Genomic DNA, 21170 nt, shown 5'->3' on the forward strand with positions numbered 1-21170 from the left:
GCGTAATACCATCTCGGGGCCAGGGGAGAGAGTTCACCACGGAGAATGTGTGAGGGTGCCTGCCACACACATAGGTCCCTTCTCCTGGTAGTAGGCCGACATTTCGGGTTGAACTATGTCCTCATAGAACCTTTGTTGAAGTTCCAGTCCCCAGACCTTATTTGGAACTAGGGTCTTTTGAACATGTAATTAGTTACGATGCGGCCGTTAGGGTGGGCCTTCATTGAATGTGACAGGGCTCCTTATAAAAAAAGAAGAGACACAGGGAGAAGATGGTCGTGTGACGCTGGAGGCAGAGGTTGGAGTGATGCTGCCACAAGACTCTGGGGCCACTAGAGGCTGGAGGAGACGAGGGAGCGTCTACCCTGGAGTCATGGCCGAGAGCATGGCCCAGCATACGCCCGGAATGTAAACATCTGGCCTCCCTAACTTTGAGAGCACGGCCCTGCATACGCCCAGAATGTGAACATCTGGCCTCCATAACTTTGAGAGGATGAATTTCTGTTGTTTTCTAAACCCTCAGTGTGTCATACTTTGGTGTAGCAGCCCTGGGGCTGTATGTAGCAGCTGTCCCACCAAGGAGAGTTGATTTTAATTGAACTGGTCCCCTACCCCTACCTGTGTTTGCAGATGACCAGGTACGACCAGAGCAAGCAGGAAGTACGACTTGATTTAGGACTTGAAACACAGCAAACCCAGTTTTTGGAAAAAAAAAAAACAATCTTTAGTGGGATTCAAATAAATGATGCTATTAACTCCGTCAGAATGCTTTTGGCAATCATTCCCATACATTTGCTCAGTTCCTAGCTGCTCATTTTTAGATAAGGAGCTCTGGTGGTGCAATGGTGGAGCGCTCGGCTGCTAACTGGAAGGTTGGTAGTTCCAGCCCATCTAGTGACTCTGTGAGAGAAAGACCCGGTGACGTGCTCCAGTAAAGACCACCACCTGGGAAACCCTATGGGCAGTTACATTCTGTCACATGTAATCGCCATGAGTCAGGATTGGCCGAATGGCACCTGACAACAGCAGTGAAAATTTGGGTTTGGATTGGTGCTCTGAGTGGCTCAGTCTCGTTTCAAGCTTCTGTTTTGTGACAGGTCCCATGCATCCTGGGTGAGACTTTGGGGTGTAGATTCTGAGTGAACGGATTTGACCTCAGAGGTCAAATGTTTTCCCATCAGTATCTCGGCTATCGTCCTGAAGGAGTTTGTCTGCTTAAGGCTGGAGTGTTGCATTGCTTGAAGAGGATTGGTTGGCTGGTTTGGAGAAAAAGTTCCATAGGGTTTTCTAGGATGAAATCTTTATGAAGGATGGCCAGGCCTTCTCCCTTGGGGCCACTGGGTGGGTTTGAACTGCCAACCTTTTGGTTAGCAGCCAAGCACTTAACCATTGCATCACCAGGTCTCCTTAAACTTTTGTTCACTCCTGCTGCAGAAAAGAGGCATATCCTAAGACCACTAGCACTCCATTATGGCACCCCTTTTCTGGATGGAGAAAATAAAACCCTAAGGCCCCCGTTACTCACCCACTCTTGCTCATGGTGAATGAATACCAATGGAAAATACTGACTCGACATTTTTGACATTGCCTTTTAATCATGCCATCAATAAATCATTGTATCCTTGAACAAGACTGGAGAATGGCCCTAAGGCAGAGACATGATTCCTTAGGCACTAGACCAAGAGAGAACGGTCTTCCTCTTCCCCCTCTCCCTCCCCTTAATCTGCTGTCAGAAAGGAAGTGTTTTGTCATCACGTAGCTGGAAGCCGACGGCCACACGGGTGCCATCTGGAATCTCTGTTCACCCAGTTTCACCCTCATGTGCCTTGATGACCACAGAAGCTGGGTCTGTCTTCTCTTCTACATCTTTTTCTCTCATCATTTCCCCATCTTATGTGTTACAGTGGGTTGAATGAGGGCCTCCACAGCCTTATCCCTGCAACCTGTGAATATGACCTTATTTGGAAAAAGGTCTTTGCAGATGTGGTCAAAGTGAGGATTTTGAGATGAGACAGCCAGCATGATCTGGTTGGGATGCTAAGTCCAAACACAAGTGTCCTGATAAGAGGCAGAGGAGGAGGTTCTGGAAATGGAGGCGGAGACTGGAGTGACATGGCTGCAAGCCAAGGAGTGCTGGCAGCCGTCAAAAGCCGGAGGAGGCAGAGAAGGATCCTCCCTGAAGGAGGGAGAGGGGCCCAGCTGAGAAGGAGGGAGAGGGGCCCAGCTGAGAAGGAGGGAGAGGGGCCCAGCTGGAGGAGGGAGGGTGGCCCAGCTGAGACCTGGGTTTCAGAGTTCAGGCCTCTGGAACCGCGAGAATCAATTTTCTGTTGTTTTAAGCAGGGCTTTGAACTGGTTCATTCTGGGTCAACTCCCTGCTGAGTATTTGCATTGCCACCTCAGATAGACAATCAGAACCTAGGTTTGTAAACAAGATCACCAAGTGTATCCATAGGAGTCACCTCGGGTGACTCCTATTGTTAAAATCATAGATTCTGACTCAGTCTTTTTGGGGTGGAAATGCAAATTCTCAGTGCGGAGTCAAACTGGAAGGAACCAGTTGGAAGCCCTGGTTTTAAGCCACCGTGTTTGTGGGAGTTTGTTACATCAGCCGCAGGACACTCACACAGCTGTGCTGTCAGGTGGGTGTTGACCTTGCATCTGTTCCTCCTTGGCAGCACTACAAGGCCTAGGGTTGGTACAGACAGTGCCCTCCTTTCTCCAGGACCTCCCAGCTTCTCCTGTCACTAGATGCCTTGGATCAGGAGCAGTTGTGGTTTTTTATGGAATCTTTGATCAAAATGCTGGGCACCATCCATTTCTTCTGGTCTCATGGCAAAGGAGGCAGTTGTTCGTGGAGGCGTTAGCCCCTCATTCCATGTCCTCCTCCTGTTCCTGACTCTCCTTTCTCTGTTGCTCCAGGTGAATAGAGACCAGCCTTGGATGGCTGCTTGTGAGCTTGAAGGACCCCAGATACTGCACAATGGACTAGAAAGTGGAACAGAAGGACTAAACGCTTTACTAGGCTAATTATCTGGGGTTCCCATGAAACCGTGACCCTAAATCCCATGAGGTGTTTGGTTGCATGTAAACAGCCATAGTAGCTGCTCTTCTTTTTCTTTGTTGTAAATACATCTATCTCACAACTTTTGCCAGTTCAGCTTTTTTCAGGTGCACAACTCATGACAGCGATCACAGTATCGACTGTTCAGCTTTTCCCTTTTTGGTTTAGTAGGTGAGATTCTAATAAGGCAGTTATATCTTAATCCCAGCTTCTTTTTGTGAAGTTTGCCAGCTGTAACAAAACAAGATTGTTAAGTTGGGAATGTGTAGTGATGAAATGATGCAGTGTCTGCAAAAGTCTTTAAAAACCTCCAAAGCAACAACGAAAGAAAGGAAGAGAAAGAAACAAAAGGGCATTGGGCGGGAACAGTGGAAGAAGATGGGTGAAACATTGCTGGTTTTCCAGCTGGGTTATGGGCAGGCACATGGGGGTTCATTAAATGGTCTGGTCACTTTTCTGTATTTCGAGAATTTCTGTAATGAAAAGTGAAGAAAACAAGGCTTCCCAGTCTTGTTTTCACGACTCTCTCTTTTTTTTACTCCTTGTGAAATGATTGGTGGTTGAGGGATGTCTTCTTTGTTTCACACTGTGGTTTCCGCCCTTGCTTGTGTCGGGGGCTTGTTGATTTCGGGGCTTTTTCAGTGGAGAATTGTTTCAGGAGAAGCAGGATGGGAGCCTCTTCTAACTTGCTTTCCAGCAACATCTGCTGGGCTCGTGTCGTTACCACGCAGCAGGGATGTGAGTCCGTCCTGCTCCCTTCCCTCTTACCTCTTTCAGACTGTCTTCCTCACTGGATACTGTCATGTAGAGGACCTTTTGTTGGTGGTGTCAGTTGACACTGAGTTGGCTCTCGCTCATGACCACCCCTGTGTCCAGCCGAAGGGAATGTTGACCAGTCCCACATCATCACCATGGTCATCGGTGTACTCGAGTCTATGGTTGCAGCCACTGTTTACTTCGAGTGACTTCCAACCTTGGGGGCTCATCTTCCGGCTCTGTATCAGACAATATTCCATCGTGATCCATAGGGTTTTCATTAGCTAATGGAAATGAAATAGCAGACCTTTCCTCCTAGTCTAGAGGCTCTGCTGAGACCTGTCCACCACAGGTGACCCTGCTGGTATGTGAGGTACTAGTGCAGAGCCTCCAGCTTCATTACATGACACCACAATAAGACACGCAGATGAGTGTTGCAGATGGGTGTTGAGTATATGACTTTTAGGTGCTGTTTTACATGTGATTTGCATATTACATACCTAATCCTGTAGTTCTTAATAACGAAGCAATTTAGTCTCCAGGGAACCTTGGGCAAAGCGAGGAGGTATTTCTGACCATCACAACAGGATGGGAGACATGTGTGCTACTGTCAACTAGTGGGTACAGGGCAGGAATACTGCTAACAATGAGGCCAAGGAACCCTAGTCTAGTCTTTTTTTTTAAATGAACTTTTTATTGTTTTTTTTGGGTGAAAGTTTACAGAGTGAGTTGGTATTCCATTCAACAGTTCATATACCTTTTGTTTCGTGACATTGGTGGCAATACCCAACATGTAACAGCATTCTTCCTGCTTCCTCCCTGTGGTTACCACTTCCCTTTGTCCTCAAATGTATGGAACGCTTCACGAACTTGTGGTAATCCTTGCGCAGGGCCCATGCTAATCTTCTCTGTTCCAATTTTACTATATGGGCTGCTGAAGCGAGCACTGGTCTAGTCTTAAATACCATCCAAACACACTTGCTCCCACTGTTCTTGCTGTCTTGTGTAAAGGGAAGGAGGTCTGCTGGCACAGTGGTTAAAGCAGTCAGCTGCTAACCGAAAGATCAGTGGTTCAAATCCACCAGCTGCTCTGTGGGAGAAAGGTGAGATTTACAGCCTTGCAGAGCCTCTGGGCTGGTCCTGCTCTGTCGTATACGTTGGCTACACTCAGAATCAACCTGTTTGTGTAGTTTGTGTAGAAGGAAGGGTGGACTCCTGGTTGACTGCAATGTCTGTGGGAGTTTTTAACCTCTTGTCTGGTAGCGTAGTGCCTAAGGCATTTGACTGCTAACCAGAAGGCTGGTGGTTCAAACGCACCAGCCACTCCTTGGAAAGAAGATTGGGTAATCTACTTCTGTAGTTATACCGCCTTCGAAACCCAAGGAGGGGTCACTATGAGTCGGATCTGACTTGATGGCAGTGAGGATTTTTTTTTTTTTTTTTTGTGGGTTGATTTTGGTGCAGCATTTAAGAGACTGATAATTTTTGTGAACTGTGCACTACTGACCTCCAGAGGGCGCCATCCACATGGAATTTGTGATAGTAACCTCCCCCCGCCCCAGCTGTGCAATACACTGTCTGCATGGCTGTAAGTAGTCACTCTGGTTTTGGGGTTGCCCTTGGAGTTCTGATACTTGGCGAGTCTTTCTGGCCATCAGGGCTCCTGAGCTTACATCATGGTGTTCTTCCAAGAAAGGAGGGAGGAAGAGTGAACACAGAGGCCCTTGCTCTTTTTATCCTTGACCTTAGTCTAGTTACAGAGTTTCCCATTTCCACCCCTGGGCTGTGTCCGTTTCACTAGATCTGAAATTGTCAGATTACACTGTCACGGCTTCCTCTTCTGATGGCTTTTGTCTGAAACGTGGCGTGATAGCCATCCTTTACAGTTGATTCATCAGGGAGGAACTTATATGCTTCCACATAAGACTCTCGACCCACACACCATTTGCTCGACAGAATTTTCTTCGTTGCGGTGGCATAACTTACTCTTACCGGCTGTCAGTCACTTTGCAATAAAAACTGAGATTGCAAAAGTGTTCCTTGTCATTACCAATGATGGAGCAGTAACTACAGGCTTCAGGGCAGAGAGGGAACTGGGTGATTTAAACGAGCAAAATGAGCTGCTAACCCTCAGAGAATTGCTTTTCATTTTAGCGAGAGATCTGAGGGGAATTGTGACAGAGTTCAGGGCGACCAAAGGGAAATAAGGAGCCGTGGTGGTACAGCAGTTAAGCAGTGGGCAGCTAACTGAATGGTGGGTGGTTCGAACCTGCCCAGCCGTTCCACAGGAGAAGGACTTGGCAGTCTGCCCCTGTAGAGATCACAGCCAAGAAAGCCCTAAGGTGCAATTCTGCTCTGACACCTGGGGTCACCATGAGGTGAAATGCACTTGACAGTAAGGGACAGTGCTGTAAGGCAGTTGTTTTCACGTGTGGCCTTGAATCTTGTGAGAGCCCCATGGATGAAGGCTTGCTTTTATGGCATTGAGAACTGGGCCACCGGACAGCAGCCCCTATCCCCACACCGTCCTCTTCCACCTGTAACAGTCTGCTGACTTTCCCCCGGGGAGCCACTGGTTCCCCACTCTCCCCGTGATGTGTGTGGGTCTTTCCACTTTCCACCTTGGCCTGGGTAGGAGTGTGTCCCAGCATAGCTAGTCAGTGCCAGCCCTCCACCCTGGCCACAGGAATTGCTTCCAGAAGAAGCAAATAGGCCCAATTAGAGTTGATCTTGGGAATCTTGTGGTCACTTTTAGTAAAGAAGGAGTTTGGTGGGGCTGTGGTTAAAGCATTGGGCTGCTAACCAAAAGGTTGGTGATTTGAACCACAGAAGAAAAAAGATGAGGCAGTCTGCTTCTGCAAAGATTTATAGCGTTGGAAACCCTATGGGGTTTCTACTTTGTTCTCTAGGGGTGATGTGAGTTGGAATATATTCAATGGCAGTGGGTGTGGTTTAGGCTTTGCTTCCGTGATGATTGACAGCCTTGGAGACCTCATGGGGAAGTTCCACTCTGTCCTGTAGGGGCACTGTGAGTGTGTTTTTTAAGGAAAGAAGGCATCCCTAGGTGGCACACATATGTACGTATGATGTAATATATATATATATGAGCTAATGAGATTTATCGAGAGATAAGTTTACAGGCATTTACTTCTTTAATTCTCACACAAACCATGTCTCAGTATTCTCCATGGAGTCGATGCCAACTCATAGCATTGCTTTAGGACAGAGTAGAACTGTCCCATAGGATTTCCAAGGGTGCAGTCTTTTTGGAAGCAGACTTCCTCATCTTTCTTCCATGGAGTGGCTGGTGAGTTTGAACTGCTGACCTTTTAAGGGTGCAGTCTTTTTGGAAGCAGACTTCCTCATCTTTCTTCCATGGAGTGGCTGGTGAGTTTGAACTGCTGACCTTTTAGTTAGCTTATGAGTGCTTTAACCACTGCATCACCAGAACAACAATAACAAAAAAAAAAAACAAACTCACTGCTATCGAGTCAGATCCCACTCATAGCAACCCCTCCTTGGGTTTCCGAGACAGTATCATACGGAAGTCGATTGCCCAATCTTCCTTCCGAGGAGTGGCTGGTGAGTTTGAACCACCAGCTTTCTGGTTAGCAGTCAAATGCCTTAGGCACTACACCACCAGAGCTCCCAACCTTAGGTATATCCCACCTGAATTTAGAGACCATCTGGAGAATAGATTTGACCCATTGAATGCCAATGGTCAAAGACCAGATGAGCTGTGGGGTGACATCAAGAACATCATATATGAATAAAGCAAAGAGACAGGAAGGGAAGAAAAGACCAAAATGGATGTCAGAAGAGACTCTGAAACTTGGTCTTGAATGGGGAGTAGCTAAAGTGAAAAGAAGAAATGATGAAATAGAAGAGTTGAATAGAAAATTTCAAAGGGCAGCTCAAGAGGACAAAGTAAAGTACTGTAATGAAATGTGCAAAGACCTGGAGTTAGAAAACCAAAAGGGAAGAACACGCTTGGCATTGCTCAAGCCGAAAGAACTGAAGAAAAAATTCAAGCTTCAAATTCCAGTATCAAAGGATTCTATGGGCAAAATATTGAACAATGCAGGAAGCATCAAAAGGACATGGAAGGAATGCAGAGTACCCAAAAGAATTGGTCGGCACCCAGCCATTTCAGGAGGTGACATCTTACCAAGAACCAGTGGTAACTGAGGGAAGCAGTCCAAGCTGCACTGAGAGAATTGGCAGAATACAGGACTCCAGGAATTGATGGGATACCCACTGAGATGTTTCAGTACACGGATGCAGTGCTGGAGGTGCTTACTCATTTATACCATGAAATTTGGAAGACAGCTACCTGGCCAAACCTCTGGGAGAGATCCATATTTGTGCCTATTCCAAAGAAAGATGATCCAACAGAATGCAGAAATAGTTGAACCATATCGTTAATATCACATGCAAAGTAAAATTTTGCTGAAGATCATTCAAAAACGGTTGCAGCAGTCTACTGACAAGGAACTGCCAGAAATTCAAGCTGGATTCAGAAGAGGATTTGGAACAAGGGATGTCATTGCTGATGCTGAATGGATCTTGGCTGAAAGCAAAGAATACCAGTAAGATGTTTACCTGTGTTTTATTGACTATGCAAAGGCATTTGACCATGTGCATCATAACAAATTATGGATAACCTTGTGAAGGATGGGAATTCCAGAACACTTAATTCTGCTCATTAGGGGGGACCTGTACATGGATCTAGACACAGTCATTCAAACAAAACAAGAGGAAACTAAACCAAAAAACCCAACTCACTGCCATTGATTCAGATACCACTCATAGTATCACTCCAGAAGTAGATTGCCCAATCTGAGGAGGGGCTGGTGGGTTTGAACCACAAGCCTTCTGGTTAACAGTCAAATGCTTTAGGTACCATGCCACAAGAAGATAGCGCATAGTTTAAAATCAAGAATGGTGTATGGCAGGGTTGTACCCTTTCACCATACTTGTTCAATCTGTATGCTGAGCAAATAATGTGAGAAGCTGGACTATATGAAGAAGAACACAGCATCGGGATTGGAGGAAGACTCATTAATTCCCTATGATATGCAGATGACACAGCCCTGCTTGCTGAAAGTGAAGGTGACTTGAAACACTTACTGGTGAAGATCGAAGGCTATAGTTTGCTGTATGGATTACACCTCAGCATAAAGAGAACAACATCATGATGAATGGAGAAAAAATGGAAGTGGTCAAAGATTTCATATTACTTGGATGCACAATCAGCACTCATGGAAGCTTGCTGTTGTTAAGAGCTGTCAAATTGGCACTGACTCGTAACGACCCCGTGTACAGCAGAACGACATGCTGTCTGCTCCCACACCGTCCTCGCAGTCCTTGCTGTACTTGAGCCCCTTGTTGCAGCCACTGTGTCAATCCATCTTGTTGACTGTCTTCCCAGCAGTCAAGAAATCAGACATTTATTGCACTGGGCAAATCTGTTGCAAAAGACCTCTTTAAAGTATTAAGGAGCAAAGATGTCACTTTGAAGACTAAGGTGTGTCTAACTCAGGCAATGGTATTTTCAAACACCTCATATGCGAGTGAAAGCTGGGCAATGAATAGGGAAGATTGAAGAATTGATGTCTTTAAATTGTGATGTTGGTGAAGAATACTGAACACACCATGGACTGCTAGAAGAACAAACAAATCTGTCCTGGACGAAGTGCAGCCAGAATGCTGATTGGAAGTGAGAATGGCCAAACTTTGTCTCACTTACTTTGCTCATGTTGTCAGAAGGGACCATTCCCTGGAGAAGGACATCATGCTTGGTAATGTGGAGGGTCCACGAAAAAGGGCAAGACCGTCAATGAGAGGCTTTGCACAGTGGCTGCAACAGTGGGCTCAGGTGTAGCAAGGATTGTGAGGCTGGTGCAGCACTGGGCCCTGTTTCATTCTGTTGGACACAGGGTCGCTGTGACTAAGAGCCCGCTTGATGGCATCTAACAACAAGAGGGATGAGGATGCTTTCCTTCTGGCCTCCGAGAAGCAAAGCCATCAAGAGTTCTACATCTGCAGGGAAATCACTTCTGCCAACGACCACGGGAGCTTGTGAGAGGACCCTGAGACTTGGATGAGACCCCACTGTGGCCAACATCTTGACCGCAGCTTTGTGACACCATGCGCAGAGGACCCAGCCCAGCCGGGTTCAGACTGCAGACCCCATGGGAACTGTAAGAGAGCACGCACGTTGTTGAAGCTGCTTGGTTTACAGTCATTTGTCCAGCAGCATGAAAAAACTAATATATCATTTACAGCATCAGGATTGGAGGAAGACTCATTAATACCCTGTGATATGCAGATGTGGCCCATCTTCAGGATCCTTCAGAGAGGCCCTTGTGCAGGGTCCGGGGAGGAGGTGGCCTCTCCCAGCCTCACTTCCTGCCCTGGGCCACCTGGATTCCAGCCCTTTGGAATCTGTCTCAGAAGCTCAGAGGGATGACGGGGGTGGGGAATTAGGAACTTAGAGGCTTACCACGTCCCTGGCCCTTGTTAATTGCCAGGAAGTATTCATAAGAAAACCAGTTAATTGGTCACGGAGCCGAGAGAGCCCCTCTTATCACGGTCTCCCCTCTGGAATCTGAGGAGGTCTGTGGCAGCTGGCCGTACCAATTTTTATCCATTATTTTTTCTATTAGGGATGATTCTTTCCCACACTGGAGTCAGACAGAGGTCGGCTGGAGTCCAGCTCATGAAGACAAATGCAGGCGGTTCTCCGGTCCAGGCTGGCCTCTGTTTCACTGATGGAAACTATCTGGGAGATAAACCTCCTGCCTGGACGCTCCAGGAATGGGCAACCTTCAGAGGGCTTTGGAATGATGACTTAATTAGACTAAAGTCGGCCAGGGGCTGCTGGCCTGCCAGAGCACTGGGATTGAGAACCCAGCTTGTGGAACCATCTGGGGCCGAGTCTGAATCCTGCTTCTGCCCACAGCAGCTGTGTGATCTCAGGAAAGATTTGTACTCCCCGAGAACCCCAATTTCTCACTGCAAAGGGGGTCATTTTTCTGGCTTCATACACCATGAAGGGAATTGAAGGGTGTAATTATTATTATTATTATTTTTTTTTTGGGTGGTGGGCAAGGGGCGGGATTGCTGTTGAGCCAATTTCCATTCATAGCAACCCCATACGACAGACTAGCACTGCCCCATAAGGTTTTCTAGGCCGTATTCTTTATGGGAGCAAATCTCCAGGTCTTTTCCTTGCAGAACCACTGGTTGGGTTAGAACTGCCAACCTTTTGGTTAGCAGCTGAGTGCTTAACTGTTGTACCACCAGGGCTCCATGATAATCATGGTAGTTACTTTCTGTTGATCGTTTCCTTGAGCCAGGCATTGGGTTTGGCAGAGTTCATGGGTTATCTTAAGGCAGTGGTTTTCCAGCCTCCACAACCCTGAGACCAGAAGAACTAGATGGTGCCCAGCAACTAAATGCTCTAAATGGGACCTTCGATAGAAGGTATTGGACAGAGTAGGAGAAACATTTAGAACAAAATTCAAAATCAAGAAAAAGACAGACTTACTGGTCTGATAGAGACTGGTGGAACCCTGAGACTGTGGCCCTTAGACATCTTTCAAAGCTGGAACTGAACCTACCCCCTGGAATCCCTTTCAGCCAAATAAGAGAGACGTATGAATTGAACTGGAGCTCTGGTAGCATAGTGGCTAAAGCACTTGACTGCTAACCAGAAGGCTGGTGGTTCAAACCCACCAGCCACTCCTCGGAAGGAAGGTTGGGCAATCCTACTTCCGTAGTGATACTGCCTCAGAAACCCAAGGAGGGGTCGCTATGAGTCGGGGCCGACTCGACGGCACATAACAACAACAACAACATGAATTGAACTGTAGTAGGCGAGAGGAACAGAATCCTCGGTACAGTCAACCATATGAGACCAAAGAGCAGTGTTTGCCCTAAAACAAAGCTCAGAGGGCAGGACAGGGCAGGAAAGAAGGAGGAACGGAAACAGGGACCCAGGGAGGAAGTGGGAAGAGAGCTGTTACATTGGGGGCTGCAGCCACTGTCACCAAACCAACTGTGTATGAACTGTTGAATGGAAAACAAATACCCTCTGTAAACTCACCCAGTGCGAAAAGAAAACAGGGCAGTGGTCTTCAACTGAGGGTGTTTGGCCACCCAGGGACATGGGGCGATGTCGGGAGCCATCTTGGGCATCTCCACACGGTGGGGGGAGGATGCTCACTGTCCTGCAGTGCACAGGACGGCCCCACAGCAAGGAATCACCTGCCCCCACACTGTTGCCAGCGCTCATCCTGAGAAACCCTGTTTTAAAGTCGAAGCTGAATGTCCACCAGCTGCGTAGACGGGATCACCAGGTTACAGGCAGGAGGGCCAGAAACTCACCCCGGAAACCAGTCCCACTGCTGCTGGGTTGGTTCTGACTCAGTGACAGCGTGTGTGTCCGGGGAGCACTGTGCTCCTGGGCCTTCCGGAGGCTCTGATCTCACACCGATCAGTCACCAGGCCTTTCTGCTGTGGCGCCAGTGGACCCATTTGAATTGCTTCTTAGCAGCAGAGCACATTAACTGCACCACCCCAGGACTCCCATGTGATGAACTTGTTTGTTTAGCCACAGGTCCTCTATGCATTTGTAAGCAATTATGTGCACATAGCGGCAAGTGTGTATTATATACACACACATCGTATTTGGGCTCTACACACGCAGAGATCTGGTGGCTTCGTGGTTAACGTGCTTGGCTGCTAACCAAAAGGTTACTCATTCCAACCCACCAGCCGCTCTGCAGAGAAATATGAGGCAGTCTGCTCCCTTAATGATTTAGGGCCTTGGAAATCCTATGGGGCAGTTCCACTCTGTCCTGAAAGTGTCACTGTGAATCAGAATTGACTTGGTGGCAGTGAGTGGTTTTTTTTTTGCTTTCACACATAGACATTCTCAGGGTTTTTGGTGGTGAAAATGGTTTCTGCTTGGCTACTAACCAGAAAGTTGGCGGTTCGAACCCACGTAGTGGTGCCACAGAAGAGAGACGTGATGATGGCTTCCGTAAAGATGTCAGCCAAGGAAACTCCACAGAGCAGTGCTGCTGTAACACGCGGGTTACAGAATCTACTCAATGGCAGCAAGGTTTGTTTCCTTTAAATACACGTTCTTTGCATCTTGCTTTTGCCACTTAATCCACTTTGGCTATAGTTTCTCTCTGATCAGTACACAAAGTTTCCTCATTCTTTCTTTTTAAGATGTGTGACTGTGTTTCATTTAACCCTCCCCTCCCGGTGGGTATTTGGGTCGTTTCTGTTTTCTCTGGCTGTTACCCACATCACTTTCCACCCAGCAAATCCATCTGCAGGCTTAAAGTCCTGAGAGTGGAATTGTTGTTAGGTGGGGTCGAGTTGGTTCTGACTCACAGTGACCCCGTGTGCAGTGGAACCAAGCACTGCCTGGCCCTGAGCTATCCTCACGGTCATTGCCACGTCTGAGCCCTTTGTTGCAGCCACTGTGTCAATCAGTCCGTCTCATCCAGGGCCTTCCTCTTTTCCCCTGAGCCTCCACTTTACCAAGCATGATGTCCGTCTCCAGGGCCTGGTCCACTATGAGCACTTGTCCAAAGTAATGGAGACACAGTCTTAGCCTCCTGGCTTCTAAGGAGCATTCTGGCCGTATTTCTCCCAAGACAGATGTGTTCGTTCTTCTGGCGGTCTGTGGCACATTCAGTATTCTTGAAATATAATCGCCAAGTAAGAGAGTTTGTGCATTTGTAATTTTATCAGATGTTGCCCAGTTGCCCTCCGTTGAAGGGTGCCCATTTCTGTCTCTGCTGGCAAGGAATGTTGGAGAGAAGTTGGGATGATTTTGTGATTTTAAAAATTTTCAGAAATTTTTTGGCAATGTCACATCTGACAAAGGACCAATTTCTAAAATTTATAGAAAACCTGAACACCTCAACAACAAAAAGACAAACAATCCAATTAAAAAATGAGCAAAGGACACGAACAGATATTTCATGAAGGAGACATTAGGTGACCAACAAATTCGTGAAGAAATGCTTGCAATCATTAGTCATTAGATGCAAATCCAAACAGTAACAAAATATCATCTCAGTAATGATCAAAAAACCATAAAACAACAAAACCTGGTGAGGGTGTGGAGAGATTGGAACTTTCCTACAGTGCTGGTGGGATTGTAAAATGGTACAACCACTGTGTAAAACGTTACGTCACTTCCTTAAATTTAGCAATAGGGATACCAACATTTACATTACAAGGTATGTATCCTGGAGAACTAAGAGTGATGACATGAATAAATAAACAAAAAAACCCAAAGTCACTGCCATCGAGTCGTTCATGACTCATACAGCGACCCTCATTGGGTTTCTGAGGCTGTAAATCTTGATGGAAGTAGATCTCCCCATCTTCCTTCCACGGAGTGGCTGGTGGGTCAAGTGCCTTATCCACTGTGCCACCAGATCTCCTGACATGAATAGACACATGCATACTCATGTTCATGGCAGCAGTATTCACAATAGCAAAGAGACTGAGACAGTCTAAGCACCCATCAATGGATGAATGGATAAACAAACTATGGTACATAGACACAATGGAATACTATGCAGCAGTCAAGAATAATGAAGAATCAGCGCCTCACCTCATAATGTGAATGAACCTGGAAGACATTATACTAAGTGAAATAAGTCAATCACAGAAGGGCAAATATTGCAGGAGACCAGCACTGTAAGAAGTCAAGAAAAAGCTTACACATAGAAACATTCTTTGATGGTTACCAGTGATGGGAGGGGGCGGGAGGAAAATCACTCATTAGAGAGTAGACACATTAACTCAGGTGGAGAGACAGGCAATAGGAAATAAGGGGCGTGGTCAGCACAACATGGCCAAAGCAAAGGACGACCCGGGAGGTGTACAAGAGTCAAGGGCAGATGGGGAATACTGTTACCTACATGATCCTGCATTAATAACAACAGACAGTGATCTGTGAGTAGATGCATAGGTAGACATGCAAGGTGACACGTGTGGGATGGCATACGGAAGTGTACCCATGACTTACACAGATTGTGAGGCTGGCACAGGACTGGGCAGTGCTTCGTTCTGTTGTCACGGGGTCGCTATGAGTTGGAGCCAACTCGACGGCCTCTCACAGCACAACATGTATAGGTTTGGCAGAGGGTATTTCTACATACGTATTTGCACATGCTACAAGTCTATCTGTGTGATTCTGGTTTCTCAGTGGTAAAAGCATTTGGCTGCTGATCAAAAGGTCATTGGTTCAAACGCACCAGCTGCTCCATGGGAGGAAGATGTGGCAGTTGGCTTCCACAAAGATGACAGCCTCGCAAACCTTATGGGGCAGTTCTGCTCTGTCCTGTAAGATCACTGTGAGTCGGAATTGGCTTGACAGCAGTGGGTTTCTTCAGGTTTGTATCTGCTCTTCAGACCTCTTCTGAGAATAACTGTGCAAATTCTGTGCCCATTATATTCTCAGTACTCAGGAACCCAGAGTCTGCCTACGGGAGATCTCTTAAGTGTCTGAAGCGAAGGCTGGTGGGAAGTGGTGTTCGCTGTCTCCAGAAAAGGGCCATTTGGCTCCCGCATTCCGTCACTAATAGCTCCCAAATGGCTCGCCTCTCCACGAGTTCACGTGCAGAAAGCCCACCTCAGCAAATCTCTCTCTGAGTGCTTTTATTTGTGAAGTTTTTGATTCAAGGACCCCTTGGAGAGTCTGATGGGAGCCATAAACCTCTCTTCCCAGAGGGAAGAAACCAGCTGCTGTTGAATGGATTCGGATTCATGGCGACAGCGTGTGCATCAGAGTAGATCTGGGCTCCACAGCGTTTTCAGTGGCTGCCAGCTTTGGAAGCAGATCACCAGGCTTTTCCTTACAGGCACATCTGGTGGATTCGAACCACCAGCCTTTGGCTAGTAGCCCAGTGTGTAATTGTTTGCACCACCCAAGGACGCCTTCTTTTTCCAGAAAAAGCTCCCTGTGATTTGCATGGGATTCCAGAAGGATCACGGTCCTGAAGCCGCCCTTGGACTCTGGAGAGAGTGGTTCTGGGCAGGAGTGGGGCTCTCGAGGCTGGGCGCCCCTTCCTGGCCTGTCCTTTGTGGGAGGAGGCTGAGGGAGGGGGGTTGCAGACTCCAGGCTCTGAACCTGGGCAGAACCCATTCTGTGCGTCTCCTTCTTGGCTGAGGGACTGGTCAGTTTTCCAGCCTCTCTGAGCCTTAGTTTTCTCATCTGTAGAATGGGGGCAATACCTGCCTTGTAGCATAGGCAGTTCCTGGGTTACGAACAAGATCCGTTCCTAACTGTGCCTTTAAGAATTTGTAGGTAAGTCAAAACAGGTGCATACAGTTCTTATTTAGTCACCCTTTAGGGCAAGAAAAGCCAGGAGCTCTGGTGGTGTAGTGCCTAATGAAGGTTGGCGGTTCAATCCCGCCAGCCACCCTGCAGAAGGAAGACAAGCCAATCTACTTCCGTTGAGACGCTGCATCAGAAACCCAAAGGGGGTCTCTGTGATTGGAATCAACTCGATGGCAGTGAGTGTGGCCTTCGGTTTCTCAGTGATTTAAAAGCTGCACACGGGCAAGTGAAGATGAGTGTGACGAAGACTTTGTTGCGAGTAGGGGCTGGTTCAGTCCTTTCAAAGCGAGGGCAAATTTGCATCACATTAAAGGGCAAACAGGAGCTGCTGTAGGTCGGATGTTGATAACCTGGAGACTGCCTGTGTTCATTACACTGGGGATGTTGTTGTTGTTGGGTTCCGTTGCCTCGAGTCCGATTCTTGGCGACCCCACCTGACAGGAGAACTGCCTCATAGGGTTTCCTAGCCTGTGACCTTGACAGGAGCAGACCACCAGGTCTTTTCTCCCACAGAGTTGCTGGGTAGGTTCAAACCAGCAACCTTTTGGTTAGCAGGTGAGCACTTACCTGTTGCAGCAACAGGGCTCCTTGTATTGGAGATAAAGGATGCAGAGGCAAGAGGAAGGGAGATGGTCCGGAAAGGGAAGCTACTGTGACTTACTGGACACGAGTCCTTAGCATCTCGAGTCCCCCCTGTTCTCTCTCCCTTTTGGGTCAGAATCCCGCCGTTGAGTGACAACTGCATTTCTGGATTGACCCTGCTCTTTGCTGTCACAGAGCCCTTGTTCATGCTGTTCCCTCCGCCTGGAACACTGTTGCTTGCTCTTGGCTCCTGAGGTCTCTCTTAGTGCTCAGCCCCAACCTCAGCAGCCCTTCGTTGCCTCCCTGACTTAAAGCAGAGTCGAGCCAGCTGCCTCCGCCTTCTCAGCACCTCTCTGAGTTGTAATGGCAGTTATTACTGTGTTTGCTCGGTGTCTGTCTGTCTCCCCCACTGAACTATAAGCTCCGGGTGAGCTGGGGACCAGCACGGTAAAGGCCCAGAGGCAGAAGGGAACTTGGCTGGAGGCAGGAGGCCTCTGTGATCCAGAGAGGGGCCAGCGAGGGCGAGAGGAATGAGCGATGTGGGCAGAGAGAGCCCCCCACAGGTCCCTCAAAACCTTCTGGGGCCCCAAACCCAAAACCCTAACCCTTTGCTATCCAGTCAATTCTGACTCCCCGTGACCCTATAGGAACTCTCCACAGGGTTTCCAAGGCTGTGAATCTTTACAGAAGCGGACTACCTCGCCTTTCTCACGCGGAACAGCTGGTGCGTTCGAACTGCCAATCTTGCGGTTAGCTGCCGAGTGCTTTAGCCACTGCGCCACCAGGGCTGTTATTCTGGGCCCCAAGATGACAAGATTTGAAATCTCTTCTAAAAGCACCGAAAACTCACTGCCATTGTGTCAGATCCGACTCAGAGCGACCCCTTCTGGGGTTTCCAAGGTGCTATCATTATGGAAGTAGATTGCCCAACTTTCCTTCCGAGGAGTGGCTGGTGGATGTGAACCTCCAGCCTTCTGGTAGCAGTCAGATGCCTTAGGACACTTTTATCAGGATTTTAAGCAGGGCAATCTGATCTAAGTGCATTCTTTACACTTGAATGCTCTCTTATTTTTATAAAAGGATCTCTGGGTGGCACTAACGGGTGAGTGCTGGGCTGCCGATGGAAAGTTTGGTGGTTCTCCTGCTCAGAGGTGCCTCGGAGGAAAGCCCTGGCAGTCTGCTCCTGTGAGGTCACGGCTGTGAAAACCAATGCAGGGCAGTTGGACTCTGCAACGATGATTTTCTAACGACTTGAACCATCTGCTGCCTGGACGCGGTGGGAGTGAGTGGGAGGCAGATGGAGGGTGTGTGAGGGCACCACGTAGTAGCTGCAGCTCCGGTCTCGGTTCACTTGTCACCAATGGCGAGCCGGCTCCCTGAGCCCATGGGCTCTGTCTTAGTTATCTAGGGCTGTGATAACAGAAGTCCCACACTGTGTGGCTGTAATGAACAGAAACTTATTTTCTCACAATTTAGGAGGCTGCAAGTCCCGGTTCAGTGCACTGGCTGTAGGGGAAGCCTTTCTCTCTCTGTCGGCTCTCGGGGAAGGCCCTTGTTCCCTGGTCCCTGGGAGATCTTCATGTGGCTTGGCCTCTCTCTCTGTATCCTTACTTGCTTGTTTAGTCGTCTTTATTTCTCAAAAGAAATTGACTTAAGACACATCCTACCCTAGTTCTGGCTCATTAACAAAACAGAGGAGACCCATTCTAAGATGGGGTTCTCACCCCAGCGATTAGGATCGAGAGCACCTATTTTGGGGGACACCACACCTAGAATAGATCCCACACATCCCATGATAGTCTAGGTCAGGTCTTCTCCCAAGGCCGGCCCCGTTGCGCGCACTGCCTCAGTCTCCCCAGCTTACCTGAGATGGTGGTGAAGTGTGACGGGGAGGTCATGGTCACGAAGGGTGGTGTCAGGTACTTGGCCTTCACACCTTGCCTGGCCAGGCGGTCCATGTGGGGGGTGTCCACGTCCTGGTCATAGTCCCAACGGAAACCATCGAACGAGATCAGCAGCAGCTTGTGGAAGCTGGCCCTCCCCGGCACGGGGTGGCCACCGGCACAGCCCAGCAGGACAGGCAGCAGGAGCGCCAGGGAACAGAACCCCGTCATGCCACGGGTGTCTGGTGCACACACTGGCAGAGCTTGGGGCCCACTCTCGCTTTCTCCCCTTTTATCTGCTGCGAGACAAAGTCCACATTGATAATTCCGTACCAGCTTCGCCAGGGGACGAGGCACCTGGAACGGAGCACAGGGCCACATTTGTAAGAGTCGGACTGTTAGAACGCTTTCGGACCTGTGCTCATCCCCAAGTTGTAAAGGTTTGGGGAACACACGTGACTGGTGCTTTCAAATGATTGTTCGTTACAGTGACTTAAATAGCCACCATGAAACGTGGCATGACATGTGTGTCAAAACCCACAGGACTGCACAACACAGAGAGTGGACCCTGCGGTCAGCTGTGGACTTTATTTAGCCAGCATGCAACAGGACGAGCTCATCAGTTGTAACAAACTTACCACAGGAAGACAAGATGCTAATAAGAGAAGGAGGCTTGTGCAGGAGGGGGGGGGCTATGGATAGAATCGTGTGCCCCAAAATGTGTTGAAATCTTAACCCCTGTACCTGTAATTAGTGGTGCAGTGTCCCGAGGTAAGTGTCAAAGGCTTCCGAGTTGCCGGGGGAGACAGTGGTAAGGGCTCCCTGGGTCTGAGAGCAGGGCCAAAGATACCTGGGTCCTGTGGGTCCAGGCCAGTGAGAAGGTATAGGTTATAGGGCTTCAGGGTTGCTGGGGGGCGGGGACCAATACATCCGGGTCCAGGGCGAGGGTGACTTTCAGTTTTTTGGGGCAGGGCCAAGGACCATGTACTTGGGGGTCCAGGCCAGTGACAGCCGTGTCCCACGGTATGTGCTTAGGGGTTGCAGGCTGCTGGGGGAGACAGTGATAAGGGCTCCCTGGGTCTGGGGGGGCAGGGCCAAAGATACCCAGTTCCTGGGGGTTCAGGCCAGTGAGAAGGTATAGGTCACAGGGTTTCTGGTTACCGGGGGAGGGACCAATGAATCCTGGTCCAGGGAGTGGCACTGTCATCTGTTTTTTTGGGGTGGGGCCAAGGACATCTGGGTCCTGGGGGCCCAGGCCAGTGATTTCCAGGTCCCAAGGTAAGTGTCAAGGGCTTCCGGATTGCCTAGGGAGAGAGTGGTAAGGGCTCCCTGGGTCTGGGGGGGCAGGGCCAAAGATATCCAGATTCTGGGGGTCCAGGTCAGTGAGAAGGCATAGGTTACAGGGCTTCTGAGTTGCCAGAGGAGGGACCAATACATCCAGGTCCAGGGCGAAGGACTTCTGTTTTTTGGGGTGGGGACAAGGACGTCCAGGTTCTGGGGGTCCAGACCACTGATATCTGGGTCCCAAAGTATGTGTAAAGAGCTGCCAGTTGCTGCAGGAGGCTGTGGTAATGTCTCTCTGGGTCTGGCGGGGTAAGGCCAAAGATATCTGGGTTCTGGGGGTCCAGGCCAGTGAGAAGGTATAGGTTACAGGGTTTCTGGGTTGCTGGAGGAGGGCCAATACATCCGGGTCCAGGGCGCAGGACTGACTTCCATTTTTTTTTGGGGGGCAGGGCCAAGGACATCCGGGTCCTGGCCAGTGACAGCTGGGTCCCATGGTCTGTGTTTAGGGCTTCTGGGTTGCCAGGGGAGGTTGTGGTAAGGGCTCCCTGGGGCTGGGGGGGGGGCAGGGCCAAAGATATCCAGGTCCTAGGGGTACAGGCAAAGGGGACTGGAACAGATCGAGGAGTCAGCCGCAGGGATCCAGGTAAGGGTGGTTGGAGAGGTTTCCAACAGCTAAGGGAGACAAACTTGTCTGTCGGTTGTCCTACTGTGGTGACGTGTTGCTGTGAGTCTTGAGGCTGTGCCACTGGTGTTTCAAACCCAGTGGGGTGCACATGGTGCACAGGTATCAGTCCGGCTTGCAGACTGAGACAGACTAGGAAGAAGGAGGAGGCCATTCACTTCTGAAAGAATTGGCCAGGGAAAACCTTATGAGTGCAGAGAAACACTGTCTGATACATTACTGCGCAACTGTATGAATAGTCCAGAAACATTGTCCAATACAGAAGAGGAAGATGAGTCACTTAGCTTAGAAAGCTCTCAAGTAGGACTGGGCAAGAGCTGCATTATCAGAGTAAAATCAGCCTTACTCCTATGGATAAGGTAAAGCTTTTGAGACCTCCATTTGCTGATGTGGCACCACTCAAATTGAGGAGAAACAGCGGCAAACATCCATTAATAATCGGAACATGGAATATATGAAGTATGAAACTAGGAAAATTGGAAGTTGCCAAAAATGAAATAGAACACATAAACATTGATATCCTAGGCATTAGTGAGCTGAAAT

General features: G+C 48.7%; 1 protein-coding gene and 1 pseudogene across 1 annotated transcript in view; both read right to left on the bottom strand.

The window, feature by feature from the left end:
* LOC103196071 (ectonucleotide pyrophosphatase/phosphodiesterase family member 7-like) overlaps positions 1-18892 on the bottom strand; it is a 50732-nt gene extending 31840 nt beyond the window's left edge. The window contains exon 1 of the mRNA XM_007939721.1: positions 18643-18892. Within this exon, the coding sequence (XP_007937912.1) occupies positions 18643-18892 (250 nt within the window). The remainder of the gene's footprint in view (positions 1-18642) is intronic.
* On the bottom strand, positions 4664-4764 carry LOC122149923 (annotated as a pseudogene).
* Positions 18893-21170: the final 2278 nt, after the last annotated feature.

Source organism: Orycteropus afer, unplaced genomic scaffold (genome assembly GCF_000298275.1).
Source record: "Orycteropus afer afer isolate SDZICR_OR568_19922 unplaced genomic scaffold, OryAfe1.0 scaffold00061, whole genome shotgun sequence".
NCBI lineage: Eukaryota > Metazoa > Chordata > Mammalia > Tubulidentata > Orycteropodidae > Orycteropus > Orycteropus afer.